Consider the following 27,607-nt stretch of genomic DNA (forward strand, 5'->3'; position numbering starts at 1 on the left):
AACTCTGACGAAAAAATCCGTACACCATTCTGCAACGGAGCGCGATCGTTCACCACGGTCAGCCACACAGTCCGCATGGTGCATGGATTTTTTCGTCAGAGTTGATTAGCTTAGTCATGTGCAATTTTTCGGTTGTACGTCGAGAAATTAACGTAAACTGAGTGTCTGCATGCCAAGCATTTGGTTTGCTTCATTTATTTGAGAAAAGGTTTCTTTAATCATATACAGCAGAATAAAACGTTGGTCTTGTTTGATCAGATTTTAGAGTATTTCCGTAACATCAAAAATAGTTCAAACATCCGAGGCCATCACCGCCAAAAATCAAGTTCCTTGAAGTGAACCTTCTTCATGATAAATTATGCCTAACGTCCATTACGCCAATCTTCTATTATACATAACGTCCATTCTGCCTACCGTATTATGCCACATGTTCGTATGCCTAACATATTTATGCCTAATTGGGTACCCCCCACAACAACATCTATGGTTTAGCTAATCATATCTTGCTCTGGTATTTGAGATCGGAAACACTTCCTTTTAGAACGAAATGAGAACGAGCTTTTCTAACATCGATTTTGCATTTTTTTTTAAATATATCAAAGCTTTTGGACCTACTTAGTGGCATGTAGAGTTATAAATAATCGAAGCTCTTTTTTGACGACTGAAAATGAACCTGATGCGACTCGTGGTGATAAGAAAAATTATTCATTCAAAAATCCATGTTATTCATTCAGTTAAATATCGTACAATAATATTCATTTCACCAATTATTTAGGCAAATGTTTTCAAATACCAGTAAAGCATATAAAACAACAATTATCATCGCTTACATTGTGCCAGGGACTACTTTGATGCGTTTGATTCGTTTCTGCACGTTCGCTTCGTGTAATAATAGGTTTGTTCCAGTACATGGAAGTCAGGAGTAAACAGGAGCAAAAGATACTTGCTCGCTTTTACTCCCGTTTGCTACCAGAAGAAGAAAAACCTGTTTTAATCCACCTAGTGGTGAAATTGTGCCTTTCTCATTTATCCAAACTATGAATTAATGGCTGGTTATGTTCAATATAACATTGTGGAAATTTCTATTACATTCTTATTATACTTGATGAGCATATATAAGTGCCCGACTGTGACGAACATGATAAGCAACATGTCGATACTGACACACTTGAAACAAACATAAATATAATATTTATATAGCTTGATCAGCGCGAGCTCGATGTTGTCTTCATGTGAACTTCATGGTGCAGAAGGGAAGGGATATAATTAGTGGGAGGGGGAGGAAGCGTCGGGAATCATCTTATTTTAGTATACGGGGTGAATAAAGGGAATGCATGTGGGATGTTGGTCTGAGATGGTGGTAAGTGTGGGGGGCGGGTTGAGGTTCAGAGGTAGGAGAGAGAGGGATATGTGGAAAGTTCAGCACCGAACTTCATTTGAGACTAGGTTAGTGAAATTTGGTTCAGTCATCACCGAAGTGGCTTTAGATCTGGAATTCGTCCGGAACCCCGGTACTTCCGGAATTATCGATAGTGGACAATACATTCTAATAATTTTTGATTCTAAACCTGCGAATCGAAGTAATTTGATGTTCATTTAAATAGATTTTAAAGCTATGAGGTATTACGATTGTACCGGTTTATATGAGAAATTCCGATGTGACCGCAATAACCAACCTGTAACTCTGGAACCAAAAGTCAAAACTGAAAGAAATTCAATAGCAGTCAATGAGAGTATTATATCTTTCATTTGAAATTTAATTTGTAAACATCGGTTAAGAGTTTGCTGGAAAACAGGTGTGGCATTAGCTCAGGAATCATTAGTGATCCAGATTCGCAAATCCAAGTAATATTGAACGTATTTGAATATGTATTACATCATTCGGACATCATAGGGTTACTAGTTTATGTGGGAATTTGCTGTGTGACCACACTCTTCAACCCGTAACTCCAGAACCGGAAGTCTGATCAATTAAAAATTCAATAGCGACTTATGAGAGCGTTATACCGTTCATTTGAAACTGAGTTTCTGTAAAACGGTTTAGCCATCTCTGAGAAAATTGAGTGACATTATTTGACACACACAGACATTTTGCGATTTCGACGAAGTGAATCGAATGGGATATGACACTCGGCCCTCCGCGCCTCGGTTGGAAAATCGATTATTGGGGTGATTGTATAGCCTTTCTTTATATGAGAAAGGCTAAAAGAAAAGAAAAGAGTACAGGAACGATTTTCTCCGTAGTACTTCCAGTTTCTCCTGGTACTGGAACAAACCTAATGAAAATCTGCATGGATGGTTTGTTCGTTTGACGTTTTCAGCTGCGTCACTAAATATTGAAAACGAATGCGGCTGAATATGATCAATTTTCATTCAATATATTTGAATATTTATAACTCTGGTGGCATGTTACAATTAACTCACTTAATATAGAGATCTGTCTTGAGAGGGATAATCGGTTTCGTTTTAGCAATGTGTTTGTAAGAAAAATGCAAATCAAGCATAGTGATACCGGATACCTGCTTTAGATATACTCTAGACTTACGCTTTTCAGCCTTTTTTAAACTGAATAAATTTACCAAAAATTATCGTAGTATATTACTGACTTAACGGTTTTTGACGTTTACGCATGAGTTTATTTTGCTGAGATACGGGAAAAAGAATCGTTCGTCGATTACCAAACGGTGTGCTGTTCAAACCCAGTGTATCCAGTAGGTAAGAATGTTATACTTAAAATTGCCAAAACTTGGAAGCGAATTATAAAATTATCTTTAAGAGGCGAGTGACTTTAACGTTAAAACCTCTACAATCGAAACAAAAAAAATCTCTTTTAGAATTCGCAACAAGAATCAATTTAATGTTTGTACTAAAACAGCAATATAGTCCCAACGGTTAAAACACTGTAAAACTGCGAACCAGATAATTGCAAGAGACCTTGAAATAAGACATTGGATCCATTGGGCATGCTGCACTTCCAATCCGTTATTTTTAAATGTGAACATTCAGAAATATACTAGCGAGTTGAATATCAAATAACATGGCTTTGATTAAGTTACGTTTTCAATTTCCATGCAGAACCGAGCGACCCATATCGGGAACAAAATACATAGAAACAGCAGCCCAAGTGCAATGAGAAAAACATCACGCAGACTTACTTTACTTACCTCAACATCCGTGGGTGGATATGCACTTCAGTTTCACATGCTCTGATTGCTGCTCTCTATGAGTCTGACCAGCCGGTATGCAGGTAATTTACTGACACTGACACCTCCATCAATCGACCCAGACTGGCTGGGTTGCTTGCTTATTCTCATCGAGCCAGTTGTGGACGTTAACATTTAGCATTTATTACCTAACAGTGCCTGCATTGACAGGTTCCACTTCCCACAACATCCGACGATGGGTTGGAAACAGGTCGACAAGAACACGGTTTTTGTTTTCAATATGCGTTGGTGACACTATAGCAGTTCGAACGATCAGTATATGACAGAGGCTGGTTCGAACTCCCCTACATTTGGCACAACGAAACACACCTATACATAAAATCAGCTTAAACCGCTTTTATTTTAAGGTTAATATTGCATATTTATTGCGATTCAAATCCCCCATTGCAGTTTGTTGTTTTTGTGGGTTGAACGAGTATAGTAACTTCCGTTTTGGTAATGAAATTCACAGTTCACAGAAAATAGTGAGTTTTTGTGCTGTTCAGATGCATAAACCGTGACGCATTGTCAGTGGCAGAACCAGGAGGAGGGTTCTGGGGATCCGGACCCCCTCTGAAAATTTTGATCTTGTTGAGAATTTTTTCAATTAGTTTCAATTTTATATTAGTTTCAAATTTAAAATCATTTCAGACCAAGTTTGACCACCAAAACTGATTTTCACTAAATTTTGTTTTTACGCATAACGTATTTTACAATGTTCATTACAAAATAAAAGATTTAGGATCCCTCCCGAATTTTTTTTTCTTGATCCGCTCCTGCGCATTGTTATTTCAAGTTGATGATCGAACATTTTTGAATGCTCAGCGGATTTACTTTTGATCACCTCTTCGGAAATTCTTTTACCTAGTTGATCAAGTGAAGTTGGTTGAAATCTTATTCTGAATCTCTTGGCATGTATACTACATTCAGCGATTAACGAACCGATCATATTCTTCATCGTACTTTGTGTATTTTGGTTCGAGTATGGTAAACTTGAATATGATTAACCCCTTCATTCCCATGTTGTTTGTGGACAACAACGTTTTTAATCAGCTATGTCTTTTGATTGAGGCAAGATTTGCTCACAAAACAAGTAAGGCTAATAAATGTGACTATTGCCTTTCATTTTAGTATTAACAGTTACAAGGAGCAGCACTACAACTGAAGTTATTTCAATTAGTCTGATTGGATTTCGATGGAGCAGTGTTTTCAGGGACAGTTTACGTTGAGGACGGAAAATGATTTTTTCATATTTCTTCGTTATATTGAAATATTGTTGAAAACTGACAACACTTATCAATTTAGACTGTGTTTGACTACGTTTTCCATACAATTGGACTATAGTAAACATTCTAGTATAGAGTACCTATTGTTATGGAAAAAGGCTTTTTGTGTTTTTTGGCCTCACTGTTTTCAAGGAAAAATAGTTCTGAATCCTTACATGCCCTAGAAAAAAGGTGGGCATGAAAGCGTTAATACTGTAAAGCGCCCACAATCTATCCGACGACTATACCGAATTGATGAATTGGTAAGACTTCCAACTTCCAACAAATCCGTTCGGTGTGTTTGACAATGGGAGAATGAACTCAACTTTTTTCAATGTATGTATATTTTTTCGAAAAGAGGGATAACAGCTTTGCAACTTCTTCTAGTTTACGGTTCGCGAATGTTTTTTTTTGCAGTGGTGCATGTAAAAACTCATAAGGTCTTTTTAAAAGATACTCTTGAGTCAAAATGATCTTGTAGTGGAAATCATGAAGATTCACAAATCGAATACAGTTGCGACGTTTCGTTTGAATGCTCTCTCGTGAGATCCCTCAATATAAAGTATTGAAAACAAGATAAATGAATAAAATACTGTTCAAAATTCTCACTCTAAAGAGTATGTTTGATTTTGACAAGCGAATTCGATTATGACATAATATTTGGTTTCTGATTTCTAAAACGAAAGAAATTACGGTACCTTGGTACGATTGTAAAGTACATTCAGTCGACATTATCAAAGCAAACAAAGCTCGGAAGGCAACACACTAAAATTCAACTAAATATAAACAAAATATACACGCAATTACTCACTAGAACCTTTCACAAGTTCTTTTTCACATCGCATACCGAAGGCTGGTGCATTTTTGCCGGCCGGAGCGGGTTTCAAATGACACGTGATATGCGACCAATTTTTTCGATATTGGTGAAGAATGCATATTTTGTCAATCGTTTATGCTTGCTATCTCATTTAGACTTCAAGCAGTGTTAACTTTAAAAGGTGATTCATGCAGAATCGAATGCCTTTAGTTCAGTGGAAATATAAATTCATTCATTCACTAAAGCATTCATTTTTAAAATGTAGACAAACTGAAGGCAGAAGGTGTTTTTTTTTTTAAATTTCGAGCTTAAATGAACTGCGTAATTTATATGTGGTAAATTTTTGCTCGATAATCTGAAGCTTAATTTGAACTGAAAATAATTGAATGAATGCACTGCACCGTACGAATGAAGGACGCGGCAAACAACTGAACCATTCCCTTCAGCGAGACGGGCATGAAATGAATTTTGTACTACTTTCAAGTACACCCGGGGTGCTAATATTTCTGAACTCTGTTTGTAGTATTAAAAGCGGTACAATAATCTTTTGAGATTCACGTACTTTTAACAGCGAATTTTGAACGTGCTACATTCAAAACAAACACCTTGAAGAATGAAAGAAGAGTATATGTATTGGAATTCTAACTTGTGTTATTGGAGTTAGAATTCAGAGATCCATTCTCATTACTCTTAATATGTATCTACACGTTAACATTCATATTTCGATTTATTCGTATATCGCAACAATGTTCCTTACACTGGAAACGGTTCCCGCTATTAGTACAAATAGTCCAAACAAACCGAGAACGAAGTTCTTCAGCAAGATTTGTCGGTACTGGCCGAAACTGTTCGGCCATCTGAACATGGTATCCAATATTACCGGAACCAGTACTACCAAATTTCCAGAACAGAACGACCCAACCAATCCGACGAATGGTTCAAGCTCAGGAACGCCCATAGTTACGCCGGTCAGAAGAAGCAGTATACCGAAACGGAGCAGAATCAACATATAGTTTCGACGATTATCCGGAATCCTGTGTTCTATTCGACGCCAAACAATATCCATTGGAACGTAATAGCTGAGGCCCATAGAAAACATAGCAGCGATGGCTGCCAAAAGCCGAGTTGATTCTGCCAAGCTAAAAATTCACTAAGATTTATTCAATACACAAAAAGAGATTCTGCATTTACCCATTTTGGCTTGGAAGATTCAAAGTAACGGATCCTTTAGTATCTTCTCCGTAGCGGGCATAACCGAAGAATCCGGTCACAACATAGAGAACAGTTAAAAATCCAATAGCTTTGGACAATACTCCACAAGGACCAAGAAAATGCTCCGGGTGTTTCATGTTATTCTCTATGGGCAGGACATATCTTATGCCTTGGATTGCATAAAGAACGGTGCTAAAGTGTAATGAGCATATTATTACTGGGTCATTTTATGTAGTCTATCGAATAGTACCTCATGAAAAATGGTAATTTGCTCCATTCCGGCCAGTAACTCTTATCATACAAAAATATTTGATCCCGTACGAGGAAGTACAATGTGATTCCGAAGGCGCTTATCATTAAAGCATTTGCCAGTGCACTGAAAGGTACCAAATACTTCAGCTCCCGTATCTGAGTGATGAACGCTATCGGAATCGTCACCAGTGCGATGTAAACGTGGGTTCCCCATACTATTTGCTGCTGATTGTTGACGACGTCACGCAGCGAACTTGCGATGAAAATTTGGAACAGGCACAGTGTCAACAAACTCTGGATAAGAATCATAAGGTCGATGTAGTTTCTGCTCAAACGTTAGTTTTCATTAGCCTCTTCGTGATTTGATTAGACACAGTACCAAGAGCATACCTTGCGAAATTTGCAAATTGTCGTAGTGCCGGAGGACCACCTGCAAAGACTACCTCCGCTGTTTCGGCATACCCTAGAACAGGAATGCGGCTGCGTTTGCATGCTTTCTGGGATGTTCCTACCTTTTGGGGATTGAGGATAGCATGAAACTAGCGTGAGTTTGAGATGTTATCGAGCACCAACCAGCAATTGTACACAGTGAACGTAGATGAAGCAAATCGCTATTGTTCCGATCAAGCTAAAGATTAATCCTCCATTTTTGAATGCCAACGGCATTGCCAAAATTCCTGTTCCAAGAGAACCTTTTATCAGGTGAATCAACGTTCCAGTAGTCCTTATTGGAAATATATGTATTATTCAAAGTAGGTTATCTTGCTCAATAGTGATACTTACGAATTTGGTTTCGCTACGTGACGATTTGAAAACGGTTCATAATTGTCGTCTTCTCTGCAATTTTAATCACTAATTAAGAACACGTTTTCAGTTAAAATAAAGAAATTGGGCAAACCTTTCAGGTTTCGTAGAGTCTGATTGCATTCTTCTGAGAGCTAGGAATAAGAATTTTCCATTAGGCTTGGAGCGTACTGTAGAACGTCAACCTTTTCCAGCTGAGAAACAGCAGCTGGTTTAAACGTTTAGTGTATACTAAACTCATTCAAAAATATTAAATTGTCGTAACACAAGCACAGTTACCTGATAGATAAGTTAACAGATCTCTGTCTTACTGTGCTGTGACTATAAAATACGTCTCAATCTCGCTCTTATCGTTGGCTGAAGCTCATTTGGAGGTTGATAACACCATTATTGTACCATCCAAGATGTTCTCATGAAATGTGTATATATCAATCCATTCGGAAAACACAGAATGTTTACTGAGAGTTCTCAGCTGCTCGAAAAAATAGTCAGTAGTATTAATCAGCGGTGGTTTTAATAACACCTCACAACACCTAATAACTTCTCACCAATAATTCGTATAACAATCAAGCGTATCGCAGTATCTAAGGGACCATTCATAAATTACGTAACGCAAAAATTGCCCAAAATTGACCCCCCCCCCACCTGCCCCCATGTAACAAATTGTCACAAATTTCTCCATCCCCTCCTCCCCTATTACGTAACAAATTCCCAGAAAAAATTTTTTTCTTCAGTGAAAACATGTTACGTAACGATCTAGCTAACTCCCCCTCCCCCTATGTCACAACATGTCACAACTTGTTGTGCCCCTCCCCCCTAAAAGCGTTACGTAATTTATGAATGGTCCCTAACATAGAAGCAGCTAACATCAGTGTCTGTTATAATAAGGTTTTGCTAGAGAAGTTGCACCACCTTGCGCTTTCACTGATTTTAATCAACTTGTTGCTGAATTTGTTGCCATAAATTAACAAATTAATATTTTTATTGCATTGTGATTATCGTTATTGAATTCGCAGATGGATTTAATTACAGTTGAAAGTACAAGCTTTCTGCATTCACTAGAATATAAAGACACTTCTTCACTATTGTGCTATCTTATGACAAGCGCCATTTAGCACATTTCGCGAAAAACGATTGTTTAGGTTTGATATTCAATATCTTGAAACTTATAAATGGTAGAAATAATTCAGAGAATTTGGCAATTGGCTTTTACATATTCTGTATTAATCTCTCAATTATTGCAAAGATCGTTTGACTGTATTGAGAGATTTGGCTAAAAATCGCACTCACACGTGTCTTAAATGTGAATTAATGACAAAATTTGTATGTCGTGTCACAATCGAGTATGGAAAGTTTCCCATACAAGTAATGGTTCAATTATTAACTTTTATTCGTATCTTCGGCTAAATTTGGTCTACGCATTTTGTAACAAATTGGTCAAAGAATCTAGAAAAATTGTAATTTTTGGTTGCAGTCCTCATAGCTCTTAAGGGGGGCGACTGGTGTAGAGGGCAAAAATTACCGACTTCATTTTTATTCGCTTAAGTGTTAGTATTGAACCACTAGAATAGTCTCCCACAATCTCGATGGCCACGAAGAGCCATGCATTCCTTTCGCGTATTTGCTATAACACACGCAGATTTCAATCTATTGACAAAAAATTTCAAAAAACTGCAGCGCTAAAAATACAGTGTAAACAATACACTCTAAACTACTTCTACCCAAATTTTGAAAAGAAAATACCCAGTGGAGTATCTTCTACAGCGTTTTTCCGTGATGCAATTGTATATGCGACACTCTTTAATAGCATTTTTCTCGAAACCGCGTTTTTCAAATTGGCGAACACGATAACTCAAAAACTAATCGACGAATTGACTTGATTTTTGTTACGAGTCGATGAACCTCAGAAAACTAAAAAAAACAAATTTTTTGTCCCTATGATTTTAAAGAAAAACGAGCGAATTTTACAATAAAGTATGAGATTTTTCAGTTTTCATGAAGCCATTTTCCGAAACTCGAACTATTTTTGATTTTTATTGGTTCATTGAGTAACTACAAGTCTAAGCATCACAAATCTTATAGACTTTCCTGTGTCAGACAATTTTATCAAGAGTGATCGTGTTCGTCGCAACGCTCCTCGACGTAGAAATGGTTGGACGTCTACTCTTGGAACGCTCGTATGTGTGACTCTGCGTGACTGAAAATATTTTTCTCGTGCACAATGAATGTATAAAACGATCTTAACATTACATAAAAGATCCATTGTTGCCTTTCCTTCAAAATCGTAAAACAAAATTACTTTTGCTTTGAGCACTTTATACCAGACGCTCCTCTTAAATGCACCATGTTGTTTTAAAACTAGATTCTGAACAACATTAAAAATAATTAATTACGGCTGTAAGGGTTAATTAATCTTTGTTTGCAAGACCTTACAAGCAAACGTTAGTGATATAGAACGTCTGAAAAGCAAGTCTAATCGGTGCATTATGTACACACAAAAGTCATAAAAAGAGCAGCTTTTGCGCAACAACCTTAGAACCGTTCACATTGTATCAATTCATTGAACTGAGCCGATTGGTATATGAAACTCAGCATCTTAGTCCTTGGATTTCTTTATACAACGTTTTTTGCCTTTATATAATGTCAATGCATTTAGAGGAGAGGAGATAAGAGTTTCAGCGTGAAACAAAACAATTTTTTTGCGATTGCTTTTTTAGAAATTTGGGTGAAGTGAATTGATCAAAACTTTTGTACATTATGACGTACCATTTCAGTAACATTCTTAAATTTTTCCATCCAAAAATTTCGACTAATGATCGGTGATGAAATTTTTTTAGAACGTATCTGGAATTGAAAATGTCTTGACTTGTACAGGGTACCCGAGCAAACGGAAAGCCCATAATAGCCCCATGCTCATGGGGCTTGACATGGGTTTTTAAAATGGGTTCAACCCATGAAAACACCATTACCATGGTCCGTTAGATCCCATATAAAATACCATATGTTGGTGTATTTATGGGTTATTGAGACCATTTTATTGTGTCTTAATGGTTAAGAATTTTAGCACGGACCATGTTTAAGGTCTTTTCAAGGGGCTATGTGATGTTTGAACCCATGCGTATTTGCTCGGGTGTTTTTCGGCTTATCAATCGTGAATTAGACAGCGAAAAACAAAAATATTGTGTTTACTTCCAACGTTTCGATGGATTTATTCCATATTGACATAACTTTACAACAGTTCACTTTTTCAACAAATCTTAACATAACAAGAAAACAACAACAAAATTTGTAATACTTGATAAAGGTGGAATAAATCCATCGAAACGTTGGAAGTAAAAACTATTTTTTTTTTCGCTGTCTAATTCACGACTGCTAAGCTGAAAAATACCCTTTACGAACCTCTCTGGAAAAGCACGATTTGGCGTGTTAAGGTTAGACATAGAATGGGCAAAAATCGAAAACGAAAAAAGCATTTTTTTTCATACCGTGTGTTAGATCTTCATAAAAATCAATCAGTTTATGTAGAATGTTGTTACAGTACTGCTGATTGATTTTTATTAAGATCTAACACATGGTGTGAAAAAAATGCTTTTTTCGCTCTCGATTTTTGCCCATCGGATCTGATCAACCTTAACTGCCATTCAAAAACTACTTAACCGTTTTTTTTTCAAACTTGTCATACACATTCTATGTAAAAAATACATAACCCCTACGTTGAGTTTAATTTTTCATGCAAGAAAGTTTTTTTACGCATAAAGAGAGATGAAATTTTTCGTGAAATTAGCAATTTTTATTTGAAATGAGTAAACCTGACCAGAATCAAGGCCATGGAAATAGGCCGATGTACCTATTTTGACTCTATTTGGAATGATGCCACACTATTTCGTAGGCGGAATGCGTATAAATTGGAATCAAAATCGTTGGTTCGTTCCAAAGATACAATACCTTTACTGCCTATGATCGCAAATCAGTCCTATAAGGTAGGAGATCCCATAGAAAATGGGTCAAATATGCGATCATGGGCAGTTTACAGAGAGAGAAGAAATTTGTGAAATAATTGTATTTGAGCGAAACGAAAATACGAACCCAAACCCACAGACCAGATTCAAATGTGGGTGATAATAGTCATAATGTGAATAAGTGCTGAACACCCTATCATCTATTTTCATAGTCACTGTCTTAAGCTCATTAGTTCGCTTCTCTTCAATAAAATTAAACCATACACACAGTTGGCGTGTGGTCAAACATTCCTCGTGCGCTCTGCTCCGGAACGATTTCGTCACGGATTGTTGAATACCCTTGCTAATTCACATTACCACATTCAGCAAAAAATTCGTGGGAAAATTTTCCGTCTGGTGAGCTAAAATTTGTCATCGTTCTTTGGAAGAGATTTTTCTAGCTAATGGATGTCGGCAGATGAAGAGGGTAAATATCTATAGTAGAGATTTCGCGTGATCAGTTTTCCAGCTTGATGCGCTTATGAAGGACTAAAGGTTTATCGGAACATTCTTACTAACTTATTTGTTGTGCATCTAAAATTTACAGCTCAGTTCTAAGTGTTGTGAAAATAACTGATTTGATGGTAGTCGTTGCTAAAAACCGAAATTGGAACACAAATTTAGACGACGAAACTCGATTCATTCCCCCACAACCTGTCCATAGTTTACTAGACGGTTTCTTAGTGGCGATCAGAATTGAGTCCAGCGCAAAACCACCATCCAACCAGTTATCATTTCAATTATCATCTAGGAGTTTTTCTCTATGTCTTAAGATATACCTTAAGCCAGCGTGTTTTTCTTCAGTATATTCATGACTAATTGAAGGGTTTCTAGTAGACACGACCCACTTCTCATTTCATTATTTGGATCGTGGATGCTGATTGGACTCGTGCACAGATGCACTATTATTTGCCTCTTTTGAATTCCCACCCGAATAGTTCGACTGATGCCATGCGAAAATTATACCCGTCAAATATCGACAATGTGTTCTTGGTATAATTCGGTACCATACCCAGGTATATGAAAAAGCAACACAAAGCCTTGCTACTATTTTCCGTTGTGGAACTTGACCATCTGTTTCAACAGACTTCGTAGCTGATTCTAAGTGTACATGACAATTTATTTATTGTTGCAGGGTTAGTGTGATTAAATGAAAGAAGTAGCTAATAAAGTCATCAACTTGAACTATAACCCATACAAGAAAAAAATTGAAACTATTAATCTACGAAAACAATTAGCCATTTATAAGTGGCATCACATGGGGTTTGGGGATGAATTGAAGGTTGTTGGGTCCACAAGAACCATTTATCGGGAAAAACCCACGATTCAACAGCTACCCAAAGCTAGCAAGAATCGTTGCAAAAATACTATATAATCAAATTTAGCAACCATACCATTTGGTTTGGAATACTTCAGCCCAGCTGTTTCTGTTTGAAGTTTTTCTATAGTGTGATTCCCTCCCATTCCTACTACTTATGCGCTGGAGAAATGACGATTAATTAAATTAACATATTAGCATGCTTATGGCAAGTATGGAAATCTAATTAATTTAGTTAACTATATGCCGTTATTTTTTCTTTCACTACAGTTTAAAAAGTTTCACTTTCAACATTAGGCGAGTCGGATGGCAATGACACAAACACACAAACGTTGCGAAACAGTGCGCCTTATTGAAGTGAGCCATGCTGCGTTGCACCATAAAATTAGAGCACAGCAATAGCAACGAGATAATTTTGTTCAATACCGTTTCGAACTCGTGGAATAAAGTTTGGCTTTAAGTGAATAGCTTTACCTGCCTGAAATCGATTTGTGGGTTTTATGACCATGTAGACGGAAAGCAATTCACGTGTTGGTGGACACTGAAATATGTATTGTTTCAATAAGACGGGTTTAACGTTGCTAACTGTTGAGCACAAGCCAGCTAGGAAACCTATAAAAATTCATTCAGATAACAAATTGTTCTACTTATCTACAGTAAACGTTCTTAACATACATGATCGCCACCTTCGCATCTTCAAATCTAGACGTCACGATATGTGCACAGCAGCAGGTAATGGGATTTGATGCCATCTTGCACCACTTTTCTGACACAATACAAGCCATTACCAAATGGCATTGCAACCGCTCGATCGATCACGCATGGCTTGGATCTAATCAAGATGGATCAATTTGGATGGATCGATTAAAAATCTGCTAACCAAGATCGCCCGGCATTCGCATTGATGAAGCCATCGTGGTGCAATTGACTCTTTGATCGCCCTTAATTTGGTTGGATTATTCAATGTAGAGTCATTTTTGTGTAATCTCTGGTCTTTTGATGTGCAATTGTATCTTTCTCTGCCATTATCCCCTTCGATAATTGGATGTTGGCGAGCGAAGCTAAGATGCGAACTTTTTGACTTCACGCAGGAGCGGATCCGGAAAAAATCGGGAGGGGTCCGAAATTTTGATCTTGGAATGAACATTGTACAATAAATTATACGTCAAAAGCTCATTTAATGAAAATCAGTTTTGGTGGTAAAATTTGGTTTCAAATGATTTTATGTTTAAAACTAGTATAAAATTAAAACTAATTTAAAATTTCTCAAAAGGTTAAAAAATTTCGGACCCTCCCCCTGGATCCGCCACTGACTTCACGTGAAACACTACTTACCATGTGATTGGTTCTTCAAGTAATTGCATCAAAAAATACTTATTATTAAAATTTTCCAAAAACGATGGGTCAAAGACTGGATAAATTAATAAGTTTTTTAAGAGGAAAAAGTAAGGGGATTGCTTGAGCGGTGCATGAGATATTCATGGTACCGACTTTGAAGACATGGGTTTGAGAAATAACACGATTAAAGTGTTCAGTGAGTTTAAACCAAATTTTATTTATTTTTCCAACTTCAGGAGGAAGGTCTAGTTGGGGCGGTTTTAAACATATATTCCTGAAATGTTAATATTTGAATATATGTAAAAAGAAAGAAATTTTTCTTTTAAGGAAAGAAATCTCCTACGCCCCGTTGAAGAAATCTTTGAGGATATCTGATATTTCGTTTATTCATTAATTTGAATTAATTTAACAATCTATAATAATCTTTCTTTTTTTTTAATTCGGCTAGGATCAGTTTCCATGGGTTGGAAATTTCATGTTAAATTTTAATATCGTTTGTTGTTAGTTAAAGTAGCAAAATGTGGGACAAAAAACCCTTACTGGAATTAAGTGAACATATTCCTCTAAACCGCCCTTGATACTTGTAAAAGCGTATAAGGTGATTTGTTTGTTTTCGGACGTGCGTCAATGCCAATCACGAATAAGAATATGTTGGCTTGTTTGGCACGTCCCATTTTATTCGGAGATTTGAGTCTTGTCATGTCGTATACTTATGTTCTGATGAAAAGGGAAAAGAGGCAAAAGAAAAAGGTAAGGAAATGCAAAGTGGCAACATAGTACAACTACAACCTCTAGTTCTAGTTTAAATTCTTTGTCATTTTCCAACTCACATTCGGATGGTGATTTAATTTGCCGATTTAGCCTTATTAGTATTAGTTTACGTTGTACTGTTTATATTGTTTAAATACAAAAAAACTCACATTCGGAAAAAAATATTTGTTCGAAAGCAAATTTGCAAGCTACACCAAAGGATGACATGTTCGGATGCAGCCTAAGAGTGAATCTTGTGCTTTATTCAACTAAGAAACAGTGGTAAAACTGATACTGGGCCAATGAAGTCACTCGTAGCGCCTACTCTAGTTAATTCATCTGACAATTGATTTCTATTCATACCGAAATTACCCGATGTTAATGAAAGGTACATATCATTTGAAATCCTGAGTTCTTCGATTTAAGTTCGATATGCGATATTTCGATCGCGAATTTGTCGAATAAGGTACTTTAAGGGCAGCCTGATTATCAAAGTAAAAATAAATTTACTTACCGCAGATTCCGCCGCTTGGAAAATGGTGCAATATCTACCGAGCGAATGGTTTAATCTCACTTCACGTCAATAGATACCAGCATCGGCTCGCGAGGAGGAATTCCAAAATTGAGAGTTTCAAAAGGAAAACTACGCGTGAATGTAAGGTTACTTTGAGCAAGAATATATTCGTCAAAAAAAAATTGAGGTTAAAAAACGTCTGTGATTAGTTGCACGATCTATAGAGTTATTATTCCAGAGTCCAGTAGGCTTAAGACGGATCATCCTCTGAATATGGTTTAACTTTGACTGGATTGTGTAGATCCACTCACTGCATATACTTAGGTTTGAATCCCCAATATTTACCGAAAGCCTTTCCGCATTAGCCGATAGCCATGCAAACTCTTTTGATTCTGAAATCTACGTGAGCAGACCAATGGAGTTTTGAGTCAAGAATTACCCCAACGTACTTAACTTGATCTGCGAGAATAATTTCAAAGTCAAAGAACTCCAAAGGACTATTGTTGATTTATTTGGATTAATTGATAGTCCAACAAGAAGACACCATTGCTCAATGACAGATGAGATTTTCTGCATCTAATCCAGAAGCGTGTGGCCTTCTTAATATAATAATCATAGGCGGAACCATACGTCCGAAGCCCTAGCTCATTATGTTTCTTCAAAAAGCCGATCAGTGGCAAGGTTCCACTAAATTTATGACTGCACATCACGGTGAGGACATCCGCAGACACTCAATTTCCTAATCTCTACTGTTCTTAACGATGAGCGCATATGTCGCTTGCTAAGCATTGCGTGTATCTAATTCGTCATATATAGAGGTACTCCATGACCACTTGCTGCTTCCAAAATGGATTCGATACGGTCTCAAAAGCACCTAGAAGTTTAGCGAAAAAGTTTTTTCAATGTTATAGACAACAATGTGTAAGAAGATGGTAGTAGACTTCATCTGTCAATATTCAGGTTGCATTGTATGAAGGGGCTGCTCGCTCCAGCTAACATCCGGAATGTAGTGGTCGACTAAACGTCCCACTGATCGGAGAAGAAAGGAGGTCAGACTGATCGGCTACCTTTGGAAATAAATTTTACAATTATTTCCTGCCATGATGGTGGAATGTATTCTGTTGCCAGACTACAAACAAGAACTTTTTTTCAAAATATGCTTGAAGTGTTTATATCCTCTTTGAAGTAGAACTGGAATAATTCTATCTTTTCACGGAGACTTACATGGATCAAAACTTTCAAGCGCCCATTTGATCGATTCGATTGTCGCAATTCCAGTGTGTCTATTAAAAAGAGACGAAGTTCATCGTATTCTCATGCACATCGAGCGTAAGCCGAGTCCCAGCCGCTCGACGGTTTTGCGTGTCCCAGACGTACAGCAAGCGCTGAAGTGGAAGACAAGCAAAGTAGCGAATTTCTTCTGCGTATTGAGCCGGGAGGTCGGTTTGAGCGACCAGACACTCAAAAAGGATTTGGCCAACTTGGAAATCGTCATGAGAAAGCGAAAGGAGACGGGTCGTGTGAGAAGCGCAAGCCAATATCCAAAAGCAGCCGCTGAAGTTGCTCCTCAAGGATGTCCTCCATGCGAATCACAACGTGGTTGTGATAATGGACGACGAGACGTATCTGGTGCTCGACGGCAATGACTGGCAGGAGACCGCATATTTCACGTCCCCCACAGAGGAGGTGAGCAGCGACGTAAAGTACAGAAAATATATAGTTCATCTACCCCACAAACTTCCCAAAGAAGGGCTTCTTGTGACTGACAATCAGTTAGAAGGGGATGCCACTAAGTGCTAATCAGTAATTACTGGCTTCATTAGGAAGCACCATCTGATGGACGATGTCGTGTTCTCGCTGGATCTATCCCCGGCACATTACGCGAAGTAGTCGTTGGAGGAGATGGAGTGTTTGAAAATCCCAGTCGTCCCCAAGAGCGCCATTCCCCACCCCTACCCTAGCGTGCCACAGCTGCGACCAATGGAAATTTTTTGAGGGAACCTGAATAAGGAATCAGGAATAAGAATATATTGGCTCAAATGGCAAGTTCCTCGTATGTAGTCGGGGATTTTTGCTTTGCCATGTATGCTCACCATATCCTGAGGAGAAGGAAAGGAAAAGGAGGGAAGAAGTGGAATGGGGAAGGTGGGGTAAATAACAGCACAAAACAAACAGCAGGTAAGTTAAACTCACAAGTAGTAGAAAATTTAAAATCGCAATTGCATATCATATGATACGAGGTTAGTCGGATTCACAAAGAACATATGAAAATGGTTATGCGCGCTGAATAGTTGCCATTTGATAATTGAGTTTGCAGTGACCGGTTAAAACCCTGGTCAGTATGCTGCCGTGGAGTTTCGAAAAATGTTGAAGTTTTTTCGAAAGCAGGGCAGGCTCAGAACCAACGACGTCCATCGCTGCACCTGCACTGGCCAATTCGTCAGCCTATTTATATCCAGTAATACCGAAATGTGCGGACATCCAGACAAGGTAGATAGTGTTGACAATTCTTAGTTCTGAGGACCTTGGTTGCTGCCTGACTCTCAGAGCAGATGTTTATAACTTTGCCGGACAAGCTCTGTTAAAGGGCCGATTGTACCCCGCACATAATCGCAGTTTCCTGCTCTGAATACAGTACAGTATCTACCTAGCGAGTGAGACTGCTCCAATCTCATTTCACAACAGTAGACACCAGCACCAACACGTCCCTCTATCCGACGGCCGTCAGTGTAACAGGCCACTTGCGTTTGTTGTTGTCTCTCTATATAGCCAGACAACCACTCCTCTCGAGAGGGCATCTTCACATGGAATTTCCTGTAAAGAAAACTAAATGTGAGTGTAATAACGCGGACGGGAGGGTCAATATCTTCATCCCATGTGGCATCCGTATATAGTATATAGTATTGGACGTACAATTATCGTGTAAATCCATTTGATATAATATATCTATAGATAACAGTTTTTGCAACCGACCGAGACGGTTGTGCCTCCAGGTGGAAGGTTTTGTTCTCGAGAGAGTGACGGAGTGCGAGACGCTGTATGCGTTATTGTGGGAGAGAGAGAGACCAGTTTGTTAAGTGTGAGTCGACAGTTGATACGTCGGAGGCGTGGTCAACGGCATCCTCGACAAGTGGTGTTTTGACAGCAAACCGCGGGTAGACGAATTTGCCTACCGCGGTGGCAGAAATCGACAGTGATCGTGCCTGTACACACAGAAAAAAATATAGTGTATTGGTGTCGTCGGGCAATTCTAATCGACAAGAGGGAAGCGTCACAGGTAGACCCATTTGCTCTATTTGTCTACCGCAGAAGTGGTACGACGAATAAGGAAAACAAGTGGCACCGAAAAGTGCCGCATCGACAGTGGGATTTTCGCAGCAAGCCACAGGTAGCCACATTTGTCTACCGAGGTGGTGGAAACGGAGAGAGCGCGCTTGTGGTGGTGATACCGACGAGCAGCTTAATCGGAGAGAGTTTTGAAGTGTTGCAGGTAGGACTATTTCTCTACTGAAGAAGCAACGCGACGAAGAAGAACAGCAGGTGTCACATTGTCAAACAACGGGCACCGAGTTTTCAACGTAACACATGAGGTGTGTTCTACAGGTATAACAGGTATATTTTTCATTCCTTTTTGTGATAGTTTTTCTTGCTAGGTAAAATGGATGAAGAGATGGGAGAACGAGTAACAGACCCTCCCCCTAAGCCTTATGCTGAAAATGTAAATCCGACTAGAATTAAAATTTACCCAGAGTCGTCAACGGGACCATGGATTGTATTTATTAGGCGTAAAGTAAAGGCGCTAAATATTATTCAAATTTCTAAAGATTTGACTTCGCGATTCTCGGATGTAAAAGAGATCGTCAAAGTCAATAAAGATAAAATACGCATTGTCGTTGGTAGTTTCAAACAAGCCAATGCAATTGCTTCTTGCGAGCTTTTTACGCGTGAGTATAGAGCGTATATTCCTTCAAAGGAAATTGAAATTGAAGGGGTCATCACAGAATCGAGTTTGACTGTTGATGACTTAGTTAAGCATGGGGTTGGTCGTTTCAAAGACACCATACTTAAAGACGTAAAAATACTTGAATGCAAGCAATTGCATTCAGTATCACACGAAGGAGATAAAAAAGTTTATCGACTGTCTGACTCATTTCGAGTGACTTTCGCTGGGTCTGCGCTGCCCAACTATGTCATTATCGATAAGATTCGTCTCCCTGTTCGCCTTTTTATCCCTCGTGTAATGTTTAATGTGCGGAGAAAACTCACATGAGCTCCCTGCATGCCCCATTTATAAATTGCGTGAGGATAAAATTAAACGATCCTTGAAGGAGAGGTCTAAGCGCTCCTATGCAGAAATGTTGAAAAATGCTACCCCTAAACCCATCTTCTTAGAAAACACTTACGCATCTCTATTTTCGGAACAGTCTGACTCTGACGGAGCGTGCGAAGGTACATCATTTGTTTTACCCGGAAATTCCAGAAAAAGAAAACAGTCTTCTTTTCCCAAGCTGCCAAGAAAGGGCCTTAAAATTTCTCCACCAATAGATAAACTGCGCCCAAAACCGAAAAATTCCGATTCAAAAGCGAAATCAATTCCGCCCGGTTTTGGGAACGTACAATCCAAACAGAACACCATTACTGGAAATAATAAAATTTCGACTACCTCTGAGCCTCAGCCGGGGGTAGGATTATTGAAATTTTCTGAAATTGTTGATTGGATTTTTAAAGCATTCAATATTTCTGAACCACTAAAGAGTATACTTTCAGCTTTCCTCCCAACAATTAGAACATTTTTAGAGCAGCTGATTGCTCAATGGCCCATCCTTGCAGCGATTGTATCTTTCAATGGGTAATTCACCTCCTCCAATGAAAGATTCCATCACTGTTTTACAGTGGAATTGCAGAAGTATCATACCTAAAATTGATTCCTTAAAAATTTTACTGCATAATTTAAAATGCGATGCTTTTGCTCTATGTGAAACATGGCTTACCTCAAACATTAATTTCAACTTAAATGATTTCAACATTATTCGCCTAGACCGAGACACCCCGTATGGAGGAGTGCTTCTAGGAATTAAAAAGTGCTATTCTTTCTATAGAATTAACATCCCCTTGTTTGCGGGCATTGAGGCTGTAGCTGTCCAAACGAACATTAAAGGCAAAGACATGTCTATCGCTTCTATATATATACCTCCCAAAGTTCAAATTGGACAACGTCAAATTTTTGAGGTAGTGGAATCCATGGCTGCTCCGCGTCTGATACTGGGAGACTTCAACTCGCACGGAGTATTGTGGGGTTCCCTCTTCAATGATAATCGATCCTCTTTGATATACAATGTTTGTGACGAATTTAATATGACAGTTTTAAATACTGGCGAAACAACACGCATTCCCAGACCTCCTGCACGTCCAAGTGCATTAGATCTATCTCTGTGCTCGACATCACTTCGGTTAGATTGCACGTGGAAGGTTGTACCTGATCCTCACGGTAGCGATCATTTGCCAATCGTTGTTTCAATTAACAGTGAATTAGGCCTTACGAATTCAATCAATATTCCTTATGACTTAACACGAAATATTGATTGGAAAACATACGAAACATTAATTTCCACTTCTCTTGCTTCGACAGAAGAGCTACCCCCTACCGAAGAATATGAATTCCTAGCGGGTTTAATTATTGAAGCAGCAGAACAAGCCCAAACGAAATGCAATCCTGGAATGACAATAAATAGACGGCCCCCTAATCCTTGGTGGGACAAAGAGTGCTCTGATGCATATGAAGCTAAACAAGTTGCCTACAAAGAAATTATGAAACAGAAAGGGGGTATACGTGAGAACTTTGAAAATTATTTCATTTTGCAAAACAAATTTGACAGTATACGTCGTGCCAAAAAATCTAGTTATTGGAGACACTTCGTTAATGGCTTGTCAAGAGAAACATCAATGAGTACTCTTTGGAACACAGCCAGAAGAATGAGGAATCGAAACGTGACTAATGAAAGCGAAGATTTTTCGAATCGTTGGATATTTAATTTTGCCAAGAAAATTTGTCCCGATTCTGCTCCTGCGCAGAAAATCACTCGCGATGCTCCCACAAGTAACGATTTCATAGATTCGCCTTTGACAATGATGGAATTCTCAATTGCACTCCTCTCATGCAACAATAATGCTCCGGGACTAGACAGAATTAAATTCAACTTGGTGAAAAATCTGCCTGACCTAGCAAAAAGACGCTTGTTGAATTTATTCAATAAGCTTCTTGAGCAGAACATTGTCCCGCACGACTGGAGACAAGTGAGAGTTATCGCTATTCCAAAACCGGGAAAACCAGCCTCCGATCATAACTCGTATCGACCGATTGCAATGTTATCCTGCATCAGGAAATTGTTGGAAAAAATTATCCTACGACGTCTCGACAATTGGGTTGAGGCGAACGGCTTGCTATCAGATACCCAGTTTGGTTTTCGGAGGGGAAAGGGAACGAATGATTGTCTGGCGCTACTTTCGTCAGAAATCCAACTAGCTTACGCAAAAAAAGAACAAATGGCGTCTGTGTTCTTAGACATAAAAGGAGCATTCGACTCTGTTTCCATTGATGTTCTCTCAGAGAAACTACATCAATGTGGTCTTTCACCAATATTAAATAATTATTTATACAACTTATTGTCAGAAAAGCACATGCATTTTTCATATGGCGATTTGGCAACATTCAGAATAAGTTACATGGGCCTCCCACAAGGTTCTTGTTTAAGCCCCCTTCTCTACAATTTTTACGTGAATGATATTGATAATTGTATTGTCAGCCCATGCACTCTAAGGCAACTTGCAGATGATGGCGTGGTTTCTGTTACAGGACCAAAAGCCTTAAATTTACAACAACCACTGCAAGATAGTTTGGATAACTTATCAAGTTGGGCTTTGAAGTTAGGCATCGATTTCTCTACGGAGAACACAGAGTTGGTTGTTTTTTCAAGGAAGCGTGATCCAGCTCAGCTTCAGCTTCAGTTGGTTGGTAGAACGATAGCCCAAGTCCTGACTTTTAAATACCTTGGAATTTGGTTCGATTCTAAAGGCACATGGGGAGGCCACATTAGGTATCTAATAACGAAATGCCAACAAAGGATAAATTTTCTGCGAACAATAACTGGATCATGGTGGGGTTCTCATCCAAGTGACATGATAAGATTGTATCAAACAACAATACTTTCAGTAATGGAATATGGGTGCATCTGTTTCCGTTCAGCTGCGAACACTCACATTATTAAACTGGAACGGATACAGTATCGCTGTTTACGAATTGCCTTAGGTTGCATGCAGTCGACCCATACGATGAGTCTTGAAGTACTAGCGGGAGTTCTTCCTTTAAAAGACCGATTCTGGGATCTCTCTTCTCGTTTACTTATTCGATGTGAGGTTATGAACCCACTGGTAATTGAAAATTTTGAAAGACTTGTCGAGCTTCAACCCCAAACCAGATTCATGACAGTGTATTTCAATCACATGTCACAAGAAATAACGCCTGCTAGGTATGTTCCCACATACGTCAATATACTAGATATTCCTGAATCCACTTTATTCTTCGACACGTCCATGCAAGCAGAGATTCGTGGAATTCCGGATCATCTACGCTCGCGGGAGATCCCTAAAATATTCACAAGTAAATATCAACACATAGACTGCCTTAAAATGTTTTACACTGATGGGTCACGAATCAGTGAGGCCACTGGTTTCGGTATTTTCAACAATAATTTTTCAATTTCTCTCAAACTTGCAGAACCCGCCTCTGTTTATATAGCGGAACTAGCAGCAGTTCACTATAGTTTGCAAATAATTAATACTTTACCCTCGAACCATTACTTTATCCTCACTGATAGTCTCAGCACAATTGCAGCTCTACGCTCAAAGAGGATTGATAATCACGATCCATTCTTTTTGGGGAAGATACGAGAATCTCTGAGTAACCTGACAAGAAAATGTTATAAATTTACCCTAGTGTGGCTCCCCGCCCATTGCTCTATTGCGGGCAATGAGAAAGCTGATAATTTAGCCAAGATTGGTGCACTAGATGGTGAAATATATGAAAGACCCATCGCTTACAATGAATTTTATAGCGCTTCTCGACAGAGGACACTTGCTAGTTGGCAAACATCTTGGGACAATGGAGATATGGGACGATGGCTACACTCAATTACCCCTAAAGTATCAACGAAGGCATGGTTCAAAGGATTGGATGTAAGTCGGGACTTCATCCGTGTGATGTCTAGGCTCATGTCCAATCATTATACTTTAGATGCGCATCTCCGTCGTATTGGGCTCGCTGAGGGTAATCATTGTGCTTGTGGAGAAGGTTACCATGACATTGAGCATGTTGTTTGGTCCTGCACTGAATATCGTGAAGCCAGATCACAATTAGTAGATTCTTTACAAGTCCGACCAATCCATGTTCCTGTTAGAGACATCCTGGCGTATCGCGATCCTCTATACATGGAACTTATCTATCATTTTCTAAAAACAGCGTCTGTCAAAATTTAATTAAATTCATCTCCTCATACTCTCATCCAAGGCTAATCATTCACCAATTAAAGGAACCTAGAATATTTAGTTTTTAAATTTAGACAATAACAGAAAAAAAAGTAAATAAATACACCCGAAAATACTAGATCAGTATGAAATACAACAATGTAAGGAAAAAAGCAAACAATAAAGTGATTTCAGTGTTAGTTTTAGACAAAGTACTAGTATAGTTAAAATTAGTCTTAAGGATTTTTGTAACGTGCTATGTAAAAAAAGAAACTGGCGTAAAAAGCTATTGCAAATGCCGTGTCAAATAAACGTATGAAAAAAAAAAAAAAATAATATATCTATTGGATTTACACGACAATTGTACGTCCAATACTACATACGGAAAAAAAAACTTCTAGCACTCATATAAAACATATTTAAAACGTCCCAACGACAGACAGATATTGGGGGGACGACCGGCTGAAGATTTATTAGATTTTCGGCTCTTGCGGTCTATTTTATTAGAACGGCTCATTTATACTGCCCGATGTTTCGGGCAATGGTTATGGCCTTTTTCAAGAGAAATACATTAACGTTCTTCGTTTAAGCGTCGTTTGCCGCCGAACGGAGTTTTCTTTTAAATTAGCTTCAAATGTACCCACCAAATGGTTGGCAAAGCTGTATTATCGTGCAACATGAGGCCAATACGTACTGAACATTCGCCGCGTCTGTTTTTATAAATCTAATTGCGAGTTCCGTTATTGCTAACAAGCCCGTGCATCAGGTTAACGACCCTTTGTATTTCCCACCAATGTTCGATATTATCCTTCGTATACGTGTATTTCGCTAACAGTTTGGAAAATATGAAACACTTTTCTTGATTTATAACATCTAGGGCTCTCATAACTCGGTCTCTACAACGTGAAACTCCGTAGTTTCGGCTAGTAAAAGAATACACATTGTTTTACTAATTTCGCAATAAATAGTGATCCGGCCCATTACGCAGATAAGATTAGCTTTTCTAGGCAATACTCCCACGGTCGGTTGTGTGGAGTTCAAATTTCTTTTGTTTAGAAAACAGGATACTCTCGGTAGCCGGCTACCCAGAGTTTAAAAAGAACCAAAAACTAAATAAGATCTTTTCTTACTCGTACTCGAAAACCAACTGAACTACTTGGAGCGAATCCTAGACCTTATATCCTTCCAAACGACCAACTCCGCGACACCTATGGAAGAGCCTGATGAGTCGTCTACCTTCCGTTAAGTAGGTGGAGCAACAACACTTCCTGTCTACCTTATCCTTTATCCTTCCCCGTGAACGATGGAGATGGGGACGGCCGGCAATGATGGCTATCATGTTGTTGAGGTTTTAATATGGGTCGGATTGGTGTGAATTCCTACTTACCATTCGTAAATCGCTAGGAATTAATTACGCACAGAAAATTTTCATAAAATATACGAATTTTTCGTACATATTATGAATCGTTCGTAGTTCTATTGAAGCACTTTTATTTTTTATTACGAGTTTTTCGTGAAAACCATGAAACGACTTTCGTTGGCTTATTACGAAATGGCTTCATTAGGCAAACGAATTGTTCGCTGCTATATACAAAAGTCTTAATTATATTTACGAGCACCATTTGTCAAACCGTCGACGTCAAAAGAGCTTCAATAGAGGTACAATATGGAGTAATTGTTGCTATACGTCAGATAATTGTTGATCATCACGACGGTCTCGGTCTGACTATTTAATAGCCGTATCCGTGTCCGCTGATTTCAGGAAGATTTCCTGAACCTCTTTCGCTTCTATTTGATCCTGAATCCGCAGCAGTACGGATTCAGTTGAGCCTTCGCGAACTGCACGTTGGTTTTGTATGAATAAGTTTGAGTTTTTCTCTTCAGGAGTAATGTCAAAATAATATGCTATTAAATACGAAAAATTCGCTTAGATGAACGAAATGAATTCGTACAACCAACTAGATTGTTCGTAATATACACAAACGTTTATTAAAATAAACAAAACATTTCGTTTCATTCACGAAAAATAATGTCAATTTCAACGACGATATTCGTGCAATGTACACCAAATTAGTAAAATTTACGAAAACTTTCGTTCATCAAGCGGCCCTTTCATCATACCACAATAAAATCGATTTTGTCAGATTCTTTTCTTAAATTAAAAAATCGGTATTTTCAAACACCGATCCCAAAAGAGGGAATGAAAAAATAAGAGGATAATAAATACGAAAACTTTTCTAAGGTGAACGAAAAGAATTCGTGCGACCAACGAAATCGTTCGTAATATACGTAAACGTTTATTAAAATAAACGAAACATTTCGTTTCATTCACGAAAAGTGATGTTGTTATCGACGATAACATTCGTGCAATGTACGCTAAATAAGTAAAATTTACGGTCATTTCTTCGTACCACAATAAAATCCATTTGGTCACATCGATTTTTTTAAATCAAAAAATAATCGATGTTATTAAACATCGATCCCAAAATTTCGACTGAAAACAATAAGAGGTTGGTAAATACGAAAACTTTTCTAAGATAAACGAAATAAATGCGTACGACCAACGAAATCGTTCATCATATACATAAACATTTATGGAAATAAACGTATCATTTCGTTTCATTCACGAAAAATAATGTCATCAACGATAACATTACTGCAATGTACATTAAATATGTAAAATTTACGAATGTTTTTGTTCATCAAGCGGGTATTACTTTACACCACAATTTTCCTCGTCCCCAATAGAGGTGAGCAGGTTGAAATAAAATCGATTTTGCCAGATCGATCCTTTTAGTTAGTTAAAAAAATCGTTGTTGTTAAACATCGATCTTAACTTATCGATTGAAAAATAAAATGCTAATGAATACGAAAACTTTCCTAAGATGAACGAAATAAATTCAAGTGAGCAATGAAATCGTTCGTAATATACATAAACGATTATTAAAATAAACGAAATATTTCGTTTCTTCCACGAAAAATAATGTTGTTATCAACGATAACATTCGTGTAATGTAAACTAAATAAGTGAGAGTTACGAAAACTTTCGTTCATCGTTCATTGACCATTTCTTCGTACCACAATAAAATCGATTTGGCAACATCGATCTTTTTTAAATTGAAATAAAAATCGATGTTGTCAAATATCGATCCCAAAAGATCGACTGAAAACAACAGGCTAATAAATATGAAAACTTTTCTACGATAAACGAAATAAATTCGTGCGACCAACGAAAGCGTTCGTAATAAACACAAAGGTTTATTAAAATAAACAACACATTTTGTTTCTTTCACGTTGTCAATGATAACATTCGTGCAGTGTACATTAAATGTGTAAAATTTACGAAAGCTTTCGTTCAGCAAGCGGCTATTCTTGTTCATGAAATGAACGAAACGTACTATTTACAATGCACGAAAATACTTCGTTGAAGAAATCGACGAATGAATTCATGCATAGCGATCGATTTCATTATATTTACGAATTTATATTATCAGTGTGAAAAAGGCCATAACTAGTGACCGTAACGTCGGGCAGTATAAATCAGCTGTTTTAATAAAAACCGCAAAAATCGAAAATCCAGAAATAATACTTTTTACTTCATCGCCCTGTTCGGTTC

At 38.0% G+C, this 27,607-nt stretch overlaps 2 protein-coding genes across 7 annotated transcripts in view; one reads left to right on the forward strand and one right to left on the reverse strand.

Annotated features, from left to right (window-relative positions):
• The window catches only part of LOC131691638 (ras GTPase-activating protein raskol), a 439,624-nt gene that overhangs the window by 233,536 nt on the left and 178,481 nt on the right, over positions 1-27,607 (forward strand). The gene's annotated exons all lie outside the window — the stretch shown is intronic.
• Positions 5,979-7,843, reverse strand: LOC131691639 (proton-coupled amino acid transporter-like protein CG1139). The gene is made up of 7 exons (XM_058978200.1): positions 7,648-7,843; positions 7,533-7,586; positions 7,323-7,473; positions 7,140-7,261; positions 6,748-7,074; positions 6,477-6,689; positions 5,979-6,424 (listed from the first exon to the last, which is right to left on the reverse strand). The coding sequence occupies exons 1-7, from the start codon at positions 7,674-7,676 to the stop codon at positions 6,013-6,015; spliced, it is 1,308 nt and encodes a 435-aa protein (XP_058834183.1). The 5' UTR covers positions 7,677-7,843; the 3' UTR covers positions 5,979-6,012.

Source organism: Topomyia yanbarensis, chromosome 3, assembly GCF_030247195.1.
Source record: "Topomyia yanbarensis strain Yona2022 chromosome 3, ASM3024719v1, whole genome shotgun sequence".
NCBI lineage: Eukaryota > Metazoa > Arthropoda > Insecta > Diptera > Culicidae > Topomyia > Topomyia yanbarensis.